General features: G+C 35.4%; 1 protein-coding gene across 3 annotated transcripts in view; it reads left to right on the top strand.

Moving 5' to 3' along the window:
- The window catches only part of PSME4 (proteasome activator subunit 4), a 99,896-nt gene that overhangs the window by 20,513 nt on the left and 57,009 nt on the right, over positions 1 to 22,374 (top strand). For 2 of the 3 annotated variants that reach the window (XM_047852456.1, XM_047852458.1), the window contains exons 4-11: positions 9,372 to 9,437; positions 11,411 to 11,455; positions 13,503 to 13,652; positions 15,166 to 15,229; positions 15,759 to 15,833; positions 16,960 to 17,082; positions 19,341 to 19,433; positions 20,183 to 20,448. In XM_047852456.1, the coding sequence (XP_047708412.1) occupies positions 9,372 to 9,437; positions 11,411 to 11,455; positions 13,503 to 13,652; positions 15,166 to 15,229; positions 15,759 to 15,833; positions 16,960 to 17,082; positions 19,341 to 19,433; positions 20,183 to 20,448 (882 nt within the window). The remainder of the gene's footprint in view (positions 1 to 9,371; positions 9,438 to 11,410; positions 11,456 to 13,502; positions 13,653 to 15,165; positions 15,230 to 15,758; positions 15,834 to 16,959; positions 17,083 to 19,340; positions 19,434 to 20,182; positions 20,449 to 22,374) is intronic. The other variant, XM_047852457.1, reaches the window with a different exon arrangement.

The following is a 22,374-nucleotide window of genomic DNA, read 5'->3' as shown; positions in this document are numbered from 1 at the left end:
CAAGTACTTCTTTGGGAGCACTTGGGCCTTTTAGGATTTGGTCATAATTGATAAATAATTGGGTTATTTGAGATAAGCAAATACACATTTCAATGTGCTCATTACTATGAAACTTAACTCCTAAAACAATTTATTGCCTTCTTTAAACTATAGCTGAAGTTGCAGTTATGAATTTCCCACCAGGATATCTGATCACTAATATTACCATGCTGAGCAAAGAAAACAGATTTTTGTTTGAAATCTTGAATTTGTCATTGAAAGTAATACACATTTGGTATTCTTTATTATATACCCACATGTATTTTAATACTGCAAATAAAACAAATGCCTTGAGAAGAGGAGGTTGGTATATTCCAGGAGACACCCACATCACAATTAGAGAACCATTAATTTCAGTGACTGTTCGTGAATGTAAGCTATTCAGATGCACAACTTCTTGATTTAGACATACGAGGATTATGAACCTCTGACTAATTCTGCCTTCATGTACATGCCTCCTAGCTCTTCCAGATCTCTAATTTTGGTGTGTTCTGTATTTTATTCTGAATTTATGGAGTACAATATGATGATCTGTCCTTTTTGGTTAATTAATAGTGATTTTAGATTTGATCTAGCTCTTTTCTCAGTCTTAACATGTTTGGCTTAAAGTACTCAAACTATTTGTGATTGAGGTTTATTTTTTAGGAAAATTTCTACAGTTTTCTTCAATTTATTTTTTCTCTACTGTTTGTCATACACATATGTACTCATTTCCGGAAGAACACCATTTTATACACTTGTATTATTTTCCTCTTTCTTTTTTATAAATTAAGTCTTTAAAGATTTGTTTCTGTTGTTTCTCTCTCAATTCTAGGCATGTTTTCATTATTTCATAACTTCTTATAGTCTCCCCCTTTCAGTTCATTTAATCCACCACTCAGCTTTACCACTCAGCAGTCTTTGTTACACCCTTACATAGAATTTTCTGAAAAATGACCACAAATGGTAGATTTTAAAAGATTTTCAGGTCATAATTAAATAGCGAAATGAGGGGCGCCTGGGTGGCGCAGTCGGTTAAGCGTCCGACTTCAGCCAGGTCACGATCTCGCGGTCCGTGAGTTCGAGCCCCGCGTCAGGCTCTGGGCTGATGGCTCAGAGCCTGGAGCCTGTTTCCGATTCTGTGTCTCCCTCTCTCTCTGCCTCTCCCCCATTCATGCTCTGTCTCTCTCTGTCCCAAAAATAAATAAACATTGAAAAAAAAATTTAAAAAAATAAATAAATAAATAAATAAATAGCAAAATGATGTAAATGAAAAGAAGTTTTGAAAAATGACTATAGGTGATCCTGAACTTAGGCCCTAATTGGTTTTTGGATGGTGGTCACAAACAGAGTGGTAAGAAATCATTTCTTTCCTAAAGATTTCATGGGTTAAAACAAGGAAACCCATTTCAACCATAAAATGAACAGAATTCACCATGAAACTAAGTGGTACATCATTCAAATATATTTTTATAAATATTTATTATGAAAACCCAATATTTAGCATAAAAGCTTTGTTACAAAGGTTCCTTTTGAGTATTTCTGCTGGAGGAAATATGGCACGGACTAGATTGACTGGGTCTTCTTAAAATATGAGGCCATTTAGGCTTTCACTAGAATCAGCAATTTCAGGGAACTTTAAATGATGTTCAGAATCAGTTATCTTTTTGAAAATTTTCAGGCTGATTGTTCAGCTGCCTCAGAAAAATCTTTGGTAAATGATAGAGGAGAGAAGGCTATTTATTTCTTCAGTAATTCTTTCTTCTGGCTCCTGGGTGACTCAGTTAAGCGTCCAACTTTGGCTCAGGTCATAATGTCATGGTTTGTGGATTCAAGCCCTGCATCTGGCTCTGTGCTGACAGCTTGGAGCCTGGAGCTTGCTTCAGATTGTGTCTCCCTCTTTCTCTCTCTCTGCCTCTCCCCTGCTTGTGCTCTTTCTCACAAAAATAAATTAAAAAAAAAAAAAATTCTTCAGTAAGTCCTTCCTGCAGTAAGTACTTCCTGCCCTGAGGTGTACCTTTTCAAAGACAGCTGCTTCCTTTTAAGTCTTGTGTGGTCGCTAATACTTATCTATGGCTTGCTTTCCTGGAAGTTTTGTCAGAACTTATCACACTTAGTGTCAGTCAGTGCTTATAGTTCCTCCCCTGCATCTTGATACTGTACTTATTATTACCATGTCTTTTCCTGAATCTTCCCATCATCTTTGCTCTCATGGAAACCTTCTTCCTTAAAAGTTTCACCATGAGGGCTGTATGGGTGGCTCAGTTGTTTAAGCACCCAACTCTTGGTTTTGGCTCAGGTCACGACCTCACGGTTTGTGAGTTCAAGCCCTGCATCGTGCTCTGTGCTGATAATGTGGAGCCTGCTTGGGACTCGCTCTTTCTTCCTCTTTCTGCCCTCCTCTGTTTGCGTGCACTCTCTCTCAAAATAAATAAATAAACTTAAAAAAAGAAGTTTCACCATGAGTGTTCTTGGTCTTTTGAAGAAACATAACATCATGTATTTGTTGAAATCTTTGCTTGGTTTAAAGCAGGCAGCATCCACTTTTGTATTCTGTAGTTAACTATTCTAAAATGAAATTCATAAGTAATATGACTTACCTATACTCTTTATCTGTACTCAGTGACAAAAATCAATATAAATAATTTGTTAACCATAAAATGATTCCCATAATGGGAAGGTAGTTTATTATAAAACAATATGTGTTTTGAATATGCATGCAATATTACGCGAAAAGACACAATATAGTATTGAGATTTTGCATCTACTTAAATGAGTAAGTTTGAATTTAAAAGCAAGAACATCAAAACATTTTGTATAGGGGCGCCTGGGTGGCGCAGTCGGTTAAGCGTCCGACTTCAGCCAGGTCACGATCTCGCGGTCCGTGGGTTCGAGCCCCGCATCGGGTTCTGGGCTGATGGCTCAGAGCCTGGAGCCTGTTTCCGATTCTGTGTCTCCCTCTCTCTCTGCCCCTCCCCCGTTCATGCTCTGTCTCTCTCTGTCCCAAAAATAAATAAACGTTGAAAAAAAAATTAAAAAAAAAAACATTTTGTATAAGAAGTACAAGAGAATAAAAGAGCAGCATTATGAATGGACATTAAAGTAAAAACTAGCACTAGGATAAAGAATAACAAATAGGACTTACTTAAATATGACAAGAGAGAAGTGGCTTTAATTTCAGAGTACTAAGCTGGGGAAAAAGAAAGTATGATATTCTTACAGATAAGCTGGCCTTTTTTTTTTTTTTTTTTTTTAATTTTTTTTTTTTTTCCAACGTTTATTTATTTTTGGGACAGAGAGAGACAGAGCATGAACGGGGGAGGGGCAAAGAGAGAGGGAGACACAGAATCTGAAACAGGCTCCAGGCTCTGAGCCATCAGCCCGGAGCCTGATGCGGGGCTCGAACTCACGGAGCGCGAGATCGTGACCTGGCTGAAGTCCGACGCTTAACCGACTGCGCCACCCAGGCGCCCCAGCTGGCCTTTTTATATAGTGTCATAATAATTCTTTATGTAATGATATGGAATAGTGTAGTTATTTGGTATCACAAAACATTCTTGAACATTATTACATTTGAAAGAAATAGAGGCAAAGGATGAATTGGGAAAAGAAATATTGATAAGCCATAGAGAATTTGTGCAGTGGGCTTCCAGTGACAGTATCAGTAAGATTGAAAACTAACAAGCAGTGCTAAAGTAAATTAATAAATAATGTCAGTATATAATTTTTGCAGCATAAGTTGCTTTATGTGCCATACCAAAAAGGATGACAATAACATAAGCATTTAAAGTGTTTATTTCTTTTTGAGAGATAATATGAAGCTTTTTAACAGCAAAATTACTAATGAAATTCTGTGATGCCATGTTTTATATCTGCTAATTGCCAATGTAATGACAGTTGGTTCTAAACTGTTAAAATAGTCTTCGATCTTAGTTGCATATTTCACTCTTCATGCGTATAGCATTGGCAGATTGAGTTTTGCGGTTGGAATTGCTATGATAGTGTGATTTTTGGGGGGAGAGGGCGGGGAGTAATGAATAACCCTAGGTAAAGTTTTCAAGAAATCAAAATACTTACTTCAGTTTATATGTTTATTATATTCCTAGAAGATTCAGTGTCTATTAAAACTTTACAAAAAATAATTAATGGTTAAAAACAGTTTACTTTTTACTTTACAGTTTACTTTTTTTAACTGGGTGGCTCAGTTGGTTAAGTGTCCAATGCTTGATCTCGACTCAGGTCATGATTTCAGGGTTTGTGAGATGAAGTTCCACATCGGGTTCTGTGCTGACAGCGCTTAGCCTGCTTAGGAGTCTCTCTGCCCTCTCTCTCTATCCCTCCCCTGCTCTCTCTGGCTCACTCTCTCTCAAAATAAATAAATAAACTAAAAAAAAAAAAAAAAATCCCGTTTTTTTAGTTTCCAAACCAGTATTTTTTTTCCTGGACCAGTACTTTTCAAACTGTCCACTTAATTTAATACCTCCTCTTTCCTTGAGGCTTTGAGGTGTCTCTTAAAGTGGTCTAGTGTGAGAAATTTCTTGGAAATTTCACATGTTATTTTAAACATTGATATTGGTATTAGGCTTATAAATAATATTTTCAGGGGCACCTGGCTGGCTCAGTCAGTAGAACATGTGACTCTTGGTCTCAGGGTTGTGAGTCTGAACCCCATGTTGGGTGTAGATATTACATAAAATTAGAATCATTCTTAAAAAGTAGTATTTTCGTAAGTAAAAATTCCTCCAATCTATATCTTGACTAAAATTGATGCCCCTGGAAGATGAACCATATTTGTTCTGTGGTTTGGATTGCTCACACCCAGGGGCTGTGTGTGCCATTGAATGGAGTACATATTGTGCTTTCTTTTTTTTTTTTTTCCCGATGTTTTTTTATTTTTGAAAGAGAGAGACATAGCGGGAGTAGGAGATGGGCAGAGAGAGGGAGACACAGAATCTGAAGCAGGCTCCAGGCTCTGAGCTGTCAGCACAGAGCCCGATGCGGACCTCGAGCCCACGGACTGTGAGATCATGACCCAAGCTGAAGTCAGACACTCAACTGACTGAGTCACCCAGGCGCCCCTGGAGTACACGTTGTGAAGTGTAGCTCTGTGATGCAGACACTTTTTAAAAATGGTAATGTGTTGTTCCAATTTAAAGGGATCACAAGAATACTAAGGATCTGGAACCACTTTTGAGGGGGATTTTGCTTGGTGAGAGGCAACTGTAGGACAAAATTAGAAACCTAATGTCTGCAAGAAAAGTAGAAGGAATTGTACTTAAAACACTTTTCAGGACTATAATTCTTTATTCACTTTCTCCAACTTTCTATAATCTTTTTACTGTTACCATCAGATATTTACCACCTTTTGAAAGGAATACCTATATACCTATATAGTTATAAAACCTCACCTTTGAAGGATTATCAACCTCTTTGGTTCTTGGACTTTGTTCGTCACACTTGCCTTAATCTTAAAATCAGAAATCTAGTAGTCTTAGTTCTTAGGCAGAAATATTAGAGAAACCAGTTGGAGAGCTATACAGCACTACTTTTTAGTTTCTGCTTCTTAGAGCTGTTCTATGTCCTCTGGATTTCTAATAGGGAATTATTTAAAACATTTTAAAATTCCGTTTTTTTTTCTTAAGCTTCTGTTCAGTGTACTAGTATAGCAAGTATTTATAGTCCAGGGATAATGTTATGACTTCACAAACATTTTATTTCAGAAAACCCCTGAAAACCCTTTAATATGGCATGCTTTTGGAATTGGTATTTTTGCTTTGAGTATTTTCATCTTAGCTGTATTCTGACTCATTTTGAAACAGTTTTGTCAGCTGACTGCATGTGTTCATACTATTTTTAGAATACTATTTTTATAATCAAAAGTGAAAGGTTGCTTCATTTGTTAACTGTCTTTCAGGTCTTAAACTCATGTGCCTTATGTGTTTTTCTTTATTGAAACTACTGCTAAGGGTGCCACGCATGTCAATAGGATTTTAAAAGCGGGTTCTATTTTTTGGAGCAAGGATTATTCAGCTTTCTTCTTTCCCTTCCCCTTTTCCCTTATCTTTCTCCCTCCTCTTCTCTTTATTCCTCTCCCTTTATTCCTTCTGTTGTTCTGCCTTTATGCTTCAGGGGCAAGAGACCATTTTCATTCTTCTCTGTTTCTCATTTCTACTGGAGAAACAAATTGTAGGATTTTGTTATTTGATAAATCAAAATTGGAAAGGAATTCGGTAGTTTGAACTTGATAATAGTAATGTAAGAATCACTTAATGATTATATTACAAAAGAAGCATTTGAACCTTAGGGGCCTAGTTTTATAAAATAGTGTCCCCCACACTTAATTGGGGCAGCATCTTGCAAGTTACTAATAAAGGCTGTTACTACTAACAAGGTATGGAGGAATTATGCATAAATCAGCTTTTACAAATGGGCACAGACAATTCATATTTGAGTAGATACATGTGTGTAAATTTGTTTAGTCTTGTCACCATCAGTTTGATTTTTGTGAGTTGTTCAGTGTTAAAAGGCTTACATATTTGCATCATGAGCAGTTTGGGCCTAGATAACTCATTTACTTTTTTCAAAATATATTTTTAAGATCTATTTTTCTTTCATATAGATCATTCTCTAAGGGGATCGTAGAGTATTAAACATTTCCTTTTTTTAGTATGTTTTTTAAAGTTTTTTTGAGAGAGAAAGAGAGCGCATGGAGGCAGGGGGAAGGGGGAAGAGCAGAAAGAGAGGAAGAGAGAGAATCCCAAGCAGGCTCTCTGAGCTTATCAGCACAGATCCCAGAGGGGCTGGATCTCATGAACTGTGAGATCATGACCTGAGCTGAAATCAAGAGTCAGATGCTCAACTGACTGAGCCACCTAGGCGTCCCTAAATATTTTCATTTTTCATATTAATCTGCTTCTGAAGAAACTTGATTATTTCCCTTTTTGGTGCTTGTTCTTGGTGGCTTTTGTTTCTCAATTAATCTGACAAAGGACTGTTTGATTTGGTGCTCTTATCCCCAAGATACAGCTAAATCCTCTGTTCCCCCTTCAACACATGGAAATGACATGTTCTTACTCTGCTGGAAGTTTCTTGACACATGTGGCTATATTTATAAACTTAAGTTATTATCTGCAGCTCGAGAATGATCTCTAGCTACAGAATTTAACATGATAATAAAATGATGAGAGCAATTTCTTTGAGGCCCGTTGAAATTTAAAATAGTTTATGGTTATTTTGTTAATAAGCAGCAATTATTAATAAGGTAAATGTAGTGATCATTTACTTATTTGAGTCAGAGTGCATGAGTGGGGGAGGAGCAGAGAGAGAATCTTAAGCAGGCTCCATGCCCAGTGTGGAGCCCAGCTTGGGGCTTGATCCCACAACTGTGAGATCATGACCTGAGCCAAAATCAAAACTCAGATGCTTAACCCACTGAGCCACCCAGGCATCTAGATGTAGTGATTTATTAACATGGTATTTGAGGAATATTCTATTTGCTCTTTTAAAAATACTATTTTTACTTTTATTTGGAAATGAGAGAATAAATAGTTGATTTTATTTTATTAATGACTTTGGTAGTGTGTTCCCAAAAGTTGTATCTGTGTTACAATGATTTTTCTTTAGAAGCATTTAAAAATATTTAGTTCACACTGATTAGGCTTATCATCACTTTCAGGAATTATGCGTGTTCTTTTTACTTATGTGGTCAGGATTATTACAACTTATTAGTACTAGCCATGAGGCAGACTTCTTTCTTTACGTATTTATACCTTTCTTATGGTATTATCTTGGCCCTCATTTTGTGTGAAGTGGCTGTGAAAAATGAGTACTGACTCATGAAACTATGCAATATTAGATTTTTGAAAGATTAGCTGTGAGATGAATAGTGTTTGATGGTTGTATTTGTTTAGATTTAGAGAAAGCAGGTAAAACTGAGTTTTTTAGGTTAAGTGAAGTACATTCTTCTTTTTTTTTTTTTAAGTTTATTTATTTGGAGAGAGGGCATGTGCATGAGTGGGGATGGAGCAGAGAGTGAGGGAGAGAGGATCCCAAGCAGTCTCCATGCTGTCAGTGCAGAGTCAGACATGTGGCTCGATCCCATGAACCTCGAGATTATGACCTGAGCCAAAATCAAGAGTCAGACTCTCAACCAACTGAGCCACTCAGGTGCCCCAGGGAAGTACATTCTTAAGAAAGAAGATATATAGGCAATTATGGTTGAATTATAAGGAGGTTAAGGCAGAGGTGTGTAGAATAAGCCAGTGTTATAATTTCCCAGTTCATTTATTAAAAAGCAAATATAATTCTGAAGCTAAATTTTAGTTCAAGAATTGTCATGTGAAGCTAAAAATACCTCTGGCTATGGACATTCCACACTACTTTCAACTTGAATATATCATTTGCTGTACATTTCTCTGGTTTAAAAGTGAATATTGTTCTGATAATTAGGTAAGGCCAAGGAGGTAGGAAACCTTAACCGCTAGGTTTATGTAAGTCCCCTATCTCAGTAACCAGTGTAACTGGAAACTAAGGTTTTTGGCTTTCCTCAAGCTTCTCTGTTACATATTTGGCACTTAACTTTATTAATGTCATAAATAATCATAAAGAGTGAGGAAATTGTGGTCCATAGAGGAAAATTCATACAGTCATTGGTTGAAACTGGGATAAGAGCTCAAGAACTGGGACCAGAACCTTACTTTCTGCCCTAATAAATAGGGTGGGAATTGGGGGAAGAATTTCCTATTTTGATGTGGTCTCCTAAATCATAAATTAACAGTTATTCAAGAGGCAGTAAATGTAAAAACAAAATGAGCACAAAATTTTAGTTTTTAAGGAGATTGAAAATATAATTTGTTTTGGCTAGTAAGAAATAATAATTATAGTTAATACTTTTTGTGTTTAATTCTGGGCCAGATAACTGTTTTCTTTATAATACCTCATTGAGTTTTTATAACAGCCTTCTGAGTGGTAGGTATTATTACTATTATATAGCTGGAAAAACTGCGGCTATAATATTGAACTGATAGTAAGAAACATAACTGGTAATCAAATTTAGATCTGTGTGACTCTAAAGCGCAAGTTGTGAACCATTGCATGGTATACTATGGCTTTCTTTTCAACTTAGCATGCTTTTTCTAAGAGAAAGTAGGTTATGAGAAAACTCATCCAAAGCTTATTCCTTCTGTTAGAGCCCTTTTGATTAAAAAAAAAAAAGTGTTTTGAATTGTAATCACTTTAATATTATAAACTCCAGCATTTGGGAAAGTACATAGTGATTATTCACTCCCTCTAAAAATTAGTGAAATATAGTCTAGTAGCATCTAGCCTTAACCTTTTATTTTATTTTTAAACAGAAACATTGTTCCCTTCATCTTGAGAGATTACAAGAATCACAAAAGGTCACTATACAGATATCACAGGTTAGAGAGATTGTACCCTTTTCTGGATAAAGAGCATGAATCCATTGGCACAGTCCTTATATATATAAAGAGGGGTTGAAATTGATTTTATTTAGAGAAACTAAAGCACATTCCCACATACCCTATTCCTCTAATGAAGTGAAGTGACAGCTATCAAGTATTATAATTAACCTCCTTCTGAAGAGTAAAGGGAACTGGAGAGAGCAGGTTGCTATGTAGGCTTTTATGACTTGCTTTTGAGAATCATTTTTGATGTTATTTGAAAGTTTGGTGGAATAGAAAAATTACCAGTGAAAATAACAGGTTTTCTGTGTTGTACTCTCAAATGAGTTGCCACAGAAACAGTAAAATAAATGTAAAGTTAACATGAACACAAACTTTAGGAACTGGTAGAATTACAAATCTTCTGCTTATTTCCTTGGACAGACACTTTACCATTTTAGAATTATCTTTTTAAAATCTACATTTAAGTTGATGCACTAGGAACTAGGTGTTTCTTTAAACCTTGGCTATAATTTATTTCTAAATGGAGTTCTTCAGTCCAGACTAAAAGAAGATCCAAAGATCTGTGCTTTTTGTTGCTCTGATAGAAAATGTCCATTGAATTTTGTAAAATAATAAATATAAATATGCATAAATATATATGAACCATAGCCTTGGTATAAATACTTTGGAAATGCCCGGAAATAAAAATCATAGTCGTGGTCTTCAGGGAGTTTAAATGTAGTCGGAGAGTTTACCTGTTTTTTTTAACCAGGCAAACTTAGATACTCTCTAAACTAATAATTCTGTGTTTCTCAATTGCTTAGGGTTTTTTTTGTGAGAGAAGGTAGAATCTCTCCCTAATACTCAAAGAAAATGTTCTATGTCTTTCTCACCATATGGTCCTCCTTTTTATTTTAGAATGATGTGTGGTAGCCTGGTTTCCTCTTCAGTTAATTTTTTTCTGAGTAGTTTTGAAATTAAAGAGGATTTCTACAGCTTCTAGTAATGAAATGATAGTTCTCTCTCTTGGTTGTATAATTGATTACTTGTGCTGAGTTTGGTTTGTGTTACCCCTTGGAATTTCTTTATAGATTAGTTCTTAAGCTTTCAGAGAAGTTGGATAGACTTCTGGACTTAAGAATTTCAAGAAGCTTAATGAGAAAATGTCAGGTGGAAGCACTGCCTGAAAGTTACCCCTTCCCCCCATAATTTTTTTCTTTGACGTTTGGAGACTTGTTTTATTTACTTGTACACTTCATCCTGTAAATAGTCACACATTAATTTTAAAATTCCAGTCCAAAATTACCTTGTGCCCTTTGTTTTGCTTATTTGCATTATACCTCTTTTGACAGTAGTCTAATTAATTTAAATATTCCATTCTGTCCATGTGTGTTTAAATGACTACACATTGGCCTTTTCATTAAAACGAACATTTCTTATGAATCCATATAGAAATACTTAAGTAGCTGGTCAAAAAGATGGCTGTTGCTATTTTCGATAATTGTTAGTAACCTTGTAGGGTTATAGAATTCTCACCACTTGGTTATAGAAAACTAGTTTCTGGCAGTTGCTGATATGAGCACACCAGATTTTGTCTGCTTCTTGTGTTTCCATGTAAAAGCACTTCAATTAAAATAAAAATTAGTATTTGAAGTTTTAAGCCGCTGAGCATACTTCTTGATGTGTTGTTAAGTACGGTCATTGCTGCCTACTTTGTAAGGATTGAAAATGATTTGTCCTTTTCCCAGTTTTCTTCCCTTTGGTTTACAACAGAGAATGAGCAAACTGAGGGCAAAGGAAAGAGTAGGTTACAGAGTTTAGATAGTTAATCCTAATAGTTCTGTCTGTATGAAAGAGGAGCAGTTATTGCACGTACACAGATAATATTTAAACGTATGAACATATCTTCGAGATATTTATTAATTGGATTAGATGTGTTCTTAAAATACAGTAATCTAATTTATCAAATGGCTTTCTTCCCCCCCCAGTTCTGTAGAAAATGTTCTCAAAACACTCGTGAAAAGCTGCCGACCGTAAGTAGCTTCTCATTTTATGAAACCTCTTGTTATTTCTTTGGGCTTTTTCCCATTCTTAGTGTGCTTTGAAGAGAAAATTGAAGGTATAAATAGTTTCTAACACTGTGATGTTAGTCACTGGGCACAACATATCATTTTCAACTCTTGAACTAAATTATTTAGCTTCCATTTATAAATTTAGAAATTTTTAAGTGATGTGGGTGTTCCCCATTATAAAGTAAGATTGCCATAATTTATGTATAATTGTCTTTATTTGAAAGATTTTCCTAGAGTATCACTACTCAGATCAAAAATATTTTCCAAAATGCATATTGTAGGTATTGCATCAAAATGTGAGTAATAATGAAAAGGTGTTCAGACATTTTTAAAAGTATTTTTTAAAAAAAAATTTAATGTTTTTTATCCATTTTTTGAGAGAGAGAGAAAGAGACTGGGCGCAAGTGGGGGAGGGACAGACAGGGAGACACAACATCTTAAGTAGGCTCCAGGCTCTGAGCTGTTAGCACAGAGCTCGACGTGGGCTCAAACTCACAAACCCTGAGATCATGATCTGAGCCGAAGTTGGACGCTTAACCAACTGAGCCACCCAGGCACCCCTGTGTACTTTTTAAAGTAAAAGACATTTTTTTAAAGTTCTCTTTCAGTGGAACATACAGAAATATTCCATATTCTTATATTTAAAGATGAATATGGGTTGAATTTAGTTTTAATCAACTAAAGTCCAAGTCTGTGGACTTGAAGTGTTTTTTATCAGGGTGTTCTTAGACTGCTTATCCTGATATGTATGGATGCAGTGAATTCTTTTGAATAGAAATCCGTATTTTGCCATATTCTTATGAGTTAAAGTTATAAATGATTTTATAAATCAGATATTTATTGCTGACCTACTATCCTACTCAGTCTTGGGCAAATGTATTTTTAAGATATAGTCTCCCTTTTAAGATTGAGGCTTAAGATTTAACCTGAGTCATAAGCCACCGATGAGCAGTGTCATTTTGAGCAAGGCACTTACCTCTTAGTCTATGTTTCCTAACTGGATACTTGATCATCACTGGGGTGCTTAGTGGTTTTTAGGTTCTTAGGTAATTCATAGAACACCCAAGCTTTTATGTTGGATTACTAAACTAACAGTTGACTCTGAAAGATTGGAAAGGAGAATTGGTGTATGAGATCTTTAAAGGCAGGATATATTTTGTGTGTGGTTGTGTGTGTGTGTGTGTGTGTGTGTGTGTGTGTGTGTGTGTGTGTTCTAACCTGTAGCACAGTGACCTGGCACATGGATGCTTGATGAACCCAAAGAAGTATTACTGGAAGTGTAGTTCTATTTTTCACATAAAGGAATGAAGTGTGATTCTAATTAATACAGATGGACAAAAGATATAATAGGATTAATAATGTGACTTGTAGGGCAAACCTACAGGTGTATTTGAAAGGGTTTCCTAACTTTTTTGGCCATACTCAAATCGAATTTGTCATATACTTTTTTTGTTGTTGTTATTTTAAATCCCTTAATGGATATTTAGTAATTATACATGGGTCCTCTTTTTCCATTTACCTTTGTTTTGTGTATGAATGCACACATCAGATTTTAATTTTGTGAATCTTCTCTACTCCAAGGGCTCTCCTGCCCATTTCCTAGACTTGTAAAATATTAGTACCTGTAGGACCAGACTGTCTAGTCTAACCCGCTCTTGTATTACAAGAGAGCTCTGTGGTACAGTGAAAGGAAATGGTTTGTCCGGTGTTCTCTTTCTCATGTCACTGATTATCCATATATATAGACTGGATTTTCTGACTAAATTTTTTTCTTGTTGCTATTACATAGCACGCAGGAAGGGAAAAACTGCAAGAAACATGTATGTTTATATTTATAGGTTATTTAGAGTGGCAAAATGTGTTTAAGTTAACTTGACATTTGTAGTGTGTGTGCTATGCCTTATAAAATCCATCCCCCCTCCCCCTTTTTTTGTCAGCCACATGTTGATGTTGTAGAATGTTTTTTTAAAGCACTGATTAGGTAAATGAAAACCTTCTTTTTTATTAGATACTTTCCAGCAGATGCCACAGCTGAGATGCTAGAAGAATGGCGGCCTTTAATGTGCCCTTTTGACGTAACAATGCAAAAGGCCATCACTTACTTTGAAATATTTCTTCCTACCTCCCTTCCTCCAGAACTTCATCATAAAGGTTTTAAGTAAGTATATACATATCTTAACAAATTATAGAATAGAGCAAGAAATAGAGATGTATAAGCAGACCAGTAAAGCAATTATAAGTAAACAAAAATTTACTAATTCAGCCATTATGTTGATTATACTTGAAGTGTGTGAAGGGTGAAACAATTAAACATAAGATTGTAAATGAAGAGAGAATAATGCTTGTATGTCAAACAAATAAGATGAGGGCTTTTCCTGGCTGGCTCAGTTGGTAGAGCACGTGACTATTACTGATCTCGGGGTTGTGAGTTTGAGTCCGTGTTGGGGGTAGGTAGAGCTTACTTAAAAATAAAATCTTAAAAAAACAAAAAAGGAAAGATGAGGGCTTTAATTTAAGAAAGCAAGAGAGAAAGAATAAAAAATGCAAAAAGGAGTAGAAAGTATCAGTAAATAAGCAGTGATAAAAATGTTAAATTGTGTGGAGTTCAGGAAAAGGAAAAGTGTTTTTATAAAACTTGGTTTTATTCATCACTTGTAGTTTTTCTTGGGCCTTTCCTATAATTTTTTTTCTTTACTTGTTCTAGTCTTAGCACTGCTTTTAAGAATTTTTTTTTTTTCTGGGGTGGCTCAGTTAAGCGTCCAATTCTTAATCTCAGCTCAGGTCTTGATCTAAGGATCATGAGTTCAAGACCCGCTATGTTCTGTGATGAGCATGAAGCCTACTTTAAAAAAAAAAAAGAGAACTTTTTTTTCTAGATGACTATAGGTATAAAACAAGTGCTAGAATGAAGAAATTTAGACTGTGCTTTTATGGAAAAAAGAAAAGGTATGAAAAAAAGACTGGAAGGAAATAGGTATTATTACTGTGTTGTGGATTCATGCTTACTCCCCAGTCCCCCCTCCCCATATTTTCTATAGTGAGATGCCAAATCTTTTATTTCTTTCAAATCAGAAATTTTGTATTTAGCTGTATATTGATGAAATGTTAATTCTCATCCAGAAATTCTAAAAGCATTTCTTTGACCTTTGTAAAGATTGGTGAATAATATTGCAGCACTTTCTTGCCCTGACATCCTCTTCTGTTTAATCTGAGATAATTCCCCCACAATAATTTAGTTCTACCTAACACTTCGTGACTCATTCTTTTAGGGAACACTTATTATAGTGGTAGTTAATGGCATAATTACTAATTGGCTTATTAAAAAACAGAATTCAAGGGAGAGTTGCAAGAATAGATAGTAATAGGAAAATATTAAAGGAGAAAGGGAGGAAGGAGACACTTGTAAACAGTGTTAGATAGGGGTGGTCAGTAATTATTTAACAATGAAGTAGGGGGTTGATGAGATTACTCTTTTGGCATAAGTGTATTGGAAGTGGAATATTCAGAAAAAATAGTTATTTGTTCCATTAAGTTTGTACATTGAGTATTATTTTTTCTAGGTTGTATAGTTATCAGTAAGAATAATAGATTAAAAAAATACAAAGGATACCTGGCTTTGAACCACTTTCTATAAATCACTTGCTATTCATAACACCATTTTTCTTCTTCAGACTTTGGTTTGATGAATTAATTGGCCTTTGGGTTTCAGTGCAAAATCTCCCACAGTGGGAGGGGGTGAGTATCCTATTTTTTTCCTTCTGACAGTATATATCAGATCATTTGATAAGTAACTTCACTTCCTAGAATTGGCTCTTGGCAGTGTTGTAATTATTTTTTGTTTGTTTTTAAATTCTGTTTGCTGTTTTCTAACAGAAACAGACACTTGTTTGTTTTGTTTTTATCAATATCTAGAAGCATGTGCATGTATTATGAAATGTAAGACTCTGCTTTTGTACCTTCACTGGCACGTTGTTAGAAACGTTGTGGATGTTTTCTTTATGCTTATTAGATTAAAATGTCTTCTGTTTGCATTGTGAATGATGCTTTGTCATTTCCCTTTTAATAAGCATTTCAACTACAGTTGATTTAAGATGGTGACAATCAAAACTGAAATTTGGAGATTTTTAAAAAATGAGCCATAAACCATGTATTCAGTTGTGTTAATGATGATAGCTGAAAACAACAAATGGATAAGGGGTGTGACTGACACTTATTAATAACAACAAGTGTACTTACTTAATTGTCTTTCTTTTTTTGCTTTCAGCAACTAGTAAATCTCTTTGCTCGATTGGCTACAGATAATATAGGGTACATAGATTGGGATCCATATGTACCAAAGGTAATTAACATGTGAACATACAACATACAATAGCACTGATAGCACTTTTTGTGTCTTTAAGAAGTGTGTTTTGTATGCTAATTGCTAAAATTTTTTTGACCACTAGTAAAAACATAAAGTTTTCCGGGATAGACCATTTATTTTAAAAAATTAATTGGTTCATACTAAGGTATCAGAAATGTATGATTTTTGTCTTGCTTATGCAGGACATGAAATAGAAGTTTCAGAGTGAGTAATTTAGGAAGTACAAAGTGTATTATTCGGGGTCTTAATTCATACCTTCCAACAAATTTTGGGTATTGTATTTGATTCCTATTCTAGAGTGTTCTCCACTTTTTATGTCACATTTTCCTCGAGCAAATAAAGCTAGAGTGTCTTTAGGTGCAGTGTTCTTAACACTGCAGCTTCTGTTTTGTTTCAGCTGCCGTAAATCCAAGAGGGCCTGCATGGGGTGTACAGGTGATTCTGATCCACACCTTGACTGTAGAGCAGGGAGGCAGAGCAGCAAACATTAAGCTTACTGTTTACCTCTGCTTGTGCTGTCCAGTAGAAACTAAAGAGGAAAAGTCATTTTCTTCTACATTTGGGCTCCCTATCTGTTACTAATGACAGGTTTTAAATATAAATTATTAAAATGCAATTAAGATTAAAATGCAAATTCTTGGGGAAAAAATCAAATCAGTGTTAGAATTTTGAAAGGGAAAATAACTCACTAGAAGACAAGTATTTGCATTTATATCTCATTTGTTTGTTTATGGGTTCATGGATACAGCTGTTTCAGATTCATACTCCTGTGACCTCAGTGTCATTTAAGAAAAAGCAAATAGGGGTGCCTGGCTGGCTTAGTTGTTAGAGCATGTAGCTCTTGACCCTCAGTTCTGTGTTGGGTGTAGCTATTACTTAAATAAATAAACTTAAAATAATAAAACATTTTAAAAAGTAGATCTTCTATGTAAATTTTATGGAATATAGCAGTATATAAAACTGCCAAACAGTATGTAATTTTGCTTAAAAACTGATCCAGTGAGAATACATGCACCAACACTAATATATATCACTTCAGTTATTTAAGGAGTTACTTGATACCTATAAATATTTATTCTTAATTCTTTTTTTCTTTTGAAAGATATTTACGAGAATTCTGAGAAGCTTGAACCTCCCAGTGGGAAGCAGTCAAGTGTTAGTCCCAAGATTTTTAACAAATGCGTATGATATAGGACATGCTGTAATATGGATCACCGCCATGATGGTTTGTAACACATTAGTTCTTCTAAATTTTGTGTTAACCATGTAAAAACATAAGCCTATATTAGTATCGTAGTTGGTCATTTGATTCTTCGATATTTTCTGATGTAGTAAGCTAATGTTTCTCAGACCCAGAATGTAGTCGTAACACACCATTTATAAATCTCTCTAGCCAATGAATCCTAAAAATAGAGTCAGGGTTTAGAGTTTTGAGAGATTTAGAATGTCTAACAATCTCACAGATGAAAGGTCAAGTTGATAATGATAAATGTGGGATTAGAACTTGGGGTTTTGCATATGCTCAGTACTAATGCATTCAGTGTTGAAGATGGCATTGAACACAAAGCTAATTAAATAAAGTAATCTTGGTGAAGGGAGAAGTATGGAGGATTACTTTACTGACATCCTTGAAGGAAAGTAAAAATATATCCACATGCTTGGATTTCAGTGTCCTCTTCCAAATAAGAATATTAAAACAATTTCATACTGTAATTTTCTGGATTGTCATTCATTCTCCTTCTACAGCTCTCTCTTTTTAAAATTATTATTCTGTGTTTGATATTTTTCCCCAGGTTATGTTGTTTCGTTGTTTTTTCTGTGGATAAGGCAGGATGGTTGTGAGAAGTTTAGCTCTTACATTTTATTCTTAGATTAAAAAGAGAAATTCAGGGGCATCTAGGTGGCTCAGTCAGTTAAGCATTGACTTTGGCTCAGGTCATGATCTCACAGCCCAAGGGATAGAGTCCTGCGTCAGGCTCTGTGCTGACGGCTCAGAGCCTAGAACCTGCTTCAGATTCTTTGTCTCCCCTCTCTCTCTGCCCCATCCCTGTTTGCTCTCTCTCTCTCAAAAATAAATGAACATTAAAATTAAAAAATGAAATTCATTCTCCCCCCGTTTTTGCAATTTAATTATTAAATAGGAAAATCCTATTTTCTTTATAATACTCCAAATGAGCAAAAACATCTGGATGTTTACTATGTTATATCAGCAATTTTTTTTTTTAGGAGCAACAGAATTATATGATTAGTATCAACTTTATTTTAGTTCATGTTGCTCTTCTTTCTCATACAGTTTTTCCCATTGACATGTTTATTTTGTGTTAGATATGAATATTGAATATAATAAAAAATGCTAATTATTATGCTAGGATTTTGAAATTTTTGTTGGTTTTTTTTTTGTTTTGTTTTGGTTTTTTGCTATGGAATTATTATGGTCTCTTTAGCAGTTGACCTACTCTAAATTGGGAACATGAACGTGGATTTCATTTCAGCAGGAAGACATGTTCCTCATGTAACTGGACAGTCTACCTTAGGTCTAGGCTGTTTCTTGAAAGATCATCTTGAGAGAGAGAGAGAAGGTTTCAAGACCAAGCTGTAGTTCTTTATCCTCAGGGCTGTTCAACTTGATAAGATTGAATACTAACTTTTTTCCTCATTTTTCCCCCAGATCATGTTGTTGTTTGGTGTGTTTGTTTGGGTAATAGATTGAGAAAAAACTATTTTTCCTTTGAGTCAAAATGTGGTCAAGGGCACCTGGGTGATTCAGTTGGTTAAGCTTCCGACTTTGGCTCAGGTCATGATTTCACAGTTCGTGGGTTCGAGCCCTGTGTCGGGCTCTGTGCTGACAGCTCAGTGCCTGGAGCCTGCTTTGAATTATGTGTGTGTCTCTCTCTCTCGCTCGCTCTGCCCCTTTCCTGCCCGTACTCTGTCTGTCTGTCCGTCTCTCTCTGTCTCTCTCAAAATAAATAAACATTTAAAAAAAATTTTTTTAAAAATGGTCACATACCACAGGTTTAATCATTTGAAACATTTAGGAGTAATAATAAAATATTTGAATCCATTTATGTAAATCTCACATCTTCATTTCCTGCAATAAGAAATTCACTTCTCAAATCATTTAAGGAATGCTTTTTATGCCTGATGTTAGCACTCTTGGTTATTTTAAGACTCTCTTACTGACAAAAGTTTTTTCACTGCAGAAGAGTAAAATATGCCGATACCCTAAATTGAAAGATGTCTTTGCAGTTACCTAATTTGGTTTCAGTAGGTTGCCCTTACTTTTAGTAGAGTGTTTTGAATTGAGGATTGTGGAAAGTTTACTAGCAAATCGTTTTTGGCTTTTATTTGGAGGTAGAATTGGTTTTTCTCATCAAGATGGATGTGCACCATGTTGGAGAGTTATATGTAGGCTTGGGCCTATTGATCCCTTCAATTTTCCAGGGTACTGAGGGTACTGATATTTTTATTCTTTTATCTGAATAGGGTGGACCAAGTAAGCTAGTACAGAAACACTTGGCTGGTTTGTTTAACAGCATCACATCTTTTTACCACCCTTCAAATAATGGGCGCTGGCTGGTGAGTATGTTCATTTTTTTATTGTAGGGTTTGGAACTTTTTAAAGTTATGGTCACACATAACTATCGCCTATTATGCAACCTATAATACTATTTCTGTCCTTCATATAAGTATAACTTTTGGCTATATGTAGCTGATTAAGTTCAGACTAAGATACTGTGTTCATAGAACATAAAAATAAGATAATACTGGTCCAGTAGCTGGTGACAAAATGTCACATTCTGGTAATAGAAAGTACAGTCAGTGTGGTTTTTGGTTTTGGATTTTGTTTTCTTTCCACATTGCCTGGTTAGAATAGTTTTTCATGTAATGGAAGGTTCATCTGGTGCTAGAAAATAAAATTGACATTTGAGGGGCGCCTGCGTGGCTCAGTGGGTTAAGTGTCCTGCCTCAGGTCATGATCTCACTGTTAGTGAGTTCGAGCCTAAGAGATCTCCGCATGGAGATCAACATGGAGCCTGCTTGGGATTCTCTGTCTCCTGTCTGCCCCTCCCCTGCTTGTGCTTGCTCTCTCTCAAAAATAAACTTTATTTAAAAAAAAATAAAATTGACATTTAAAACAAATATTTATTATTATCAGTAATTAATTGATAAAGTATTTTATTCTATCTAGTTATGCTATGCAGGTGTTTGTAATAGATTGTAAGAGCTGTTATTTTAAGAAATTTTACTTGGATTGTAGAAAGGAACCATAACTATCTGTGTGGGAAATCAAACCTACCTTGGACTTTTTGCTTCTGTGTCCCCAGAACAAGTTAATGAAACTACTTCAGCGGTTGCCAAACAGTGTTGTTAGAAGATTGCATCGTGAAAGATACAAGAAGCCTTCTTGGTTAACTCCTGTGCCTGATAGCCATAAGCTTACTGATCAAGATGTTACAGACTTTGTACGATGCATTATTCAACCTGTCCTCTTGGCTATGTTTAGCAAAACTGGTAGTTTAGAAGCAGCACAGGCTCTGCAGAATCTTGCACTCATGAGACCTGAGTTAGTAATACCCCCTGTACTTGAAAGGTAAGTGTAGCTTTACCTGTTTGGTTGAAGCCTTGGCCGGCCGTTCTGGTTATCTCTTCCCTCTACTCTGCTGTTCTACTTAGTTGTCTTTTCTGTGGCTCTCTTTTGCTCTCTTGCTACTTATTCCTGTTCCTAGAGGAGAAGCAAGGCATTTTAACCTAATGATTGGTAGCTTGATAAAGGTTTACTGAAGAGAAAAGAAAATCGATACTAAATGGATAAAATATTTTTGAATTATTGGCAAATTTTAGTTTCTGAAGTTTGTGCTTAATAAAGTAAGGGTGCCGGGTGGGCTCAGTCGATGGAGCATGTGACTCTTGATCTCGGGGTTGTTTCAGCCCCATGTTGAGTATAGAGGTTACTTAAAAATAAAATTGTTTTAGGAAGCAAGCAAGCAAATAAGCAAGCTCTGACTGCTTTTACATCAAAATGTGAGTGTCACTAAATATTGAGAATGTGGCAGTGAAAGTGATTTTGGATTTCTTTTATTTCTTAGAAGCAGTGATACAGAAGAAAATTTGACTATCTTTATTATTTTCACGTACTATATAATCTTATATGTATTATTTCCACAATGTAGACTTTATTACATTCATTTTGTTTTGTATGTTGAAATAGTAACAAGTTTTCTGTTTGCCTAGTCACTGTCACATTATAGGCCTTCTGAACTTCCATAATAATACTTAAGCTTTCTGTTAATTCCTCTGCTGTCTGAAGTTGAGCTTTATGATTTCTCTTTTAATGTCTTACTCAAAAAAAAAAAATACTAGTTTTTTAGGGCTAAGAAGGGTCTAACAACAGTTCGAGTTCCATAAAATAGATTTGTGCAAGGTCCTTTAGTGATAATGTACATGACAGCCTATTATCTTACTTACCACTGAAATAGCATAATTGGGCATATTTGCTTGGAGACAGGTATCCTGTTAAAGATCTTGGGGTGCCTGGGCAGCTCAGTTGATTGAACGTCTGACTTAGGCTCAGGTCATGATTTCACGAGTTCATTTCATGATATACCATGAGTTTGAGCACCACATTGGCCTCTGTGCTGTCCGTGCAGAGCCCGCCTCAGATCCTGCGTCAGGTCCTCTGTCCCACCCCCCTTTTCATCCTTCTCCTGCTTGCGCTCTCTCTCTCTCTCTCAAAAAGAAACATTAAAAAGATAAAAAAAAGATCTTGACCAAAATAGGTCTCCATTATTTATAAATTGCCATAAATATTCAAGTTGTCCCCATTGCCATAAATATTCAAGTTTTACCTCATTTTCCAAACCTCTTGGTTTGGCCCTGTCCCCATTGCCATAAATATTCAAGTTTTACCTCATTTTCCAAACCTCTCCCTTTTTTGTGTGCACTTTGGGGGCACTGAAACTCTCCCAGTACATATAATTTAATTAGGAAATAGAATGGGGAAATTAGGCGCTTTCTACTCTGTCCCAACCCCCAATATTCTCTGCACTCTGGCCTCCATGTGGTAGCGACACTAACAGTTCAGTGGCAGTTCCCTTGATGTCTCTTGTTGAGGAGAGACATACCTTTAAGGAGGGACTTCAGCTGTTTGCATAGCTAAAATTTTGAAGATGGGAATATTTTGATATTTGTTTTGGCTTATTTCAGTGTTTTCCAGCTGATGAATTATGTAGTGAGATACATTTTTAATAGAAGGAACGAAGTTTATATACAAGTAAAATTATTCCAACACATTTTTCTTTAGTTTTCACTTTTTGGACAAATTTAATAGCATATTGAGTGATACATGCTTGGCCAAGAGACATATAAGAGACATATTTTCAAGTTTTCTTTTATAAAAGCAAAAGTACTTTAAAAAGTAAAAATGTAGAAAATAAATTTTAGGCATTTGATTTTAGATCTCCTCTGTTAAAGAGTTGGTTTGTTTTCTTCATCTTTTAAAGTAAGCATAGGTTTGTTA

The sequence above is a fragment of the Prionailurus viverrinus genome, chromosome A3, assembly GCF_022837055.1.
Source record: "Prionailurus viverrinus isolate Anna chromosome A3, UM_Priviv_1.0, whole genome shotgun sequence".
NCBI classification, from domain to species: Eukaryota; Metazoa; Chordata; class Mammalia; order Carnivora; family Felidae; genus Prionailurus; species Prionailurus viverrinus.
This window is presented reverse-complemented; position numbering and strand designations above follow the sequence as displayed.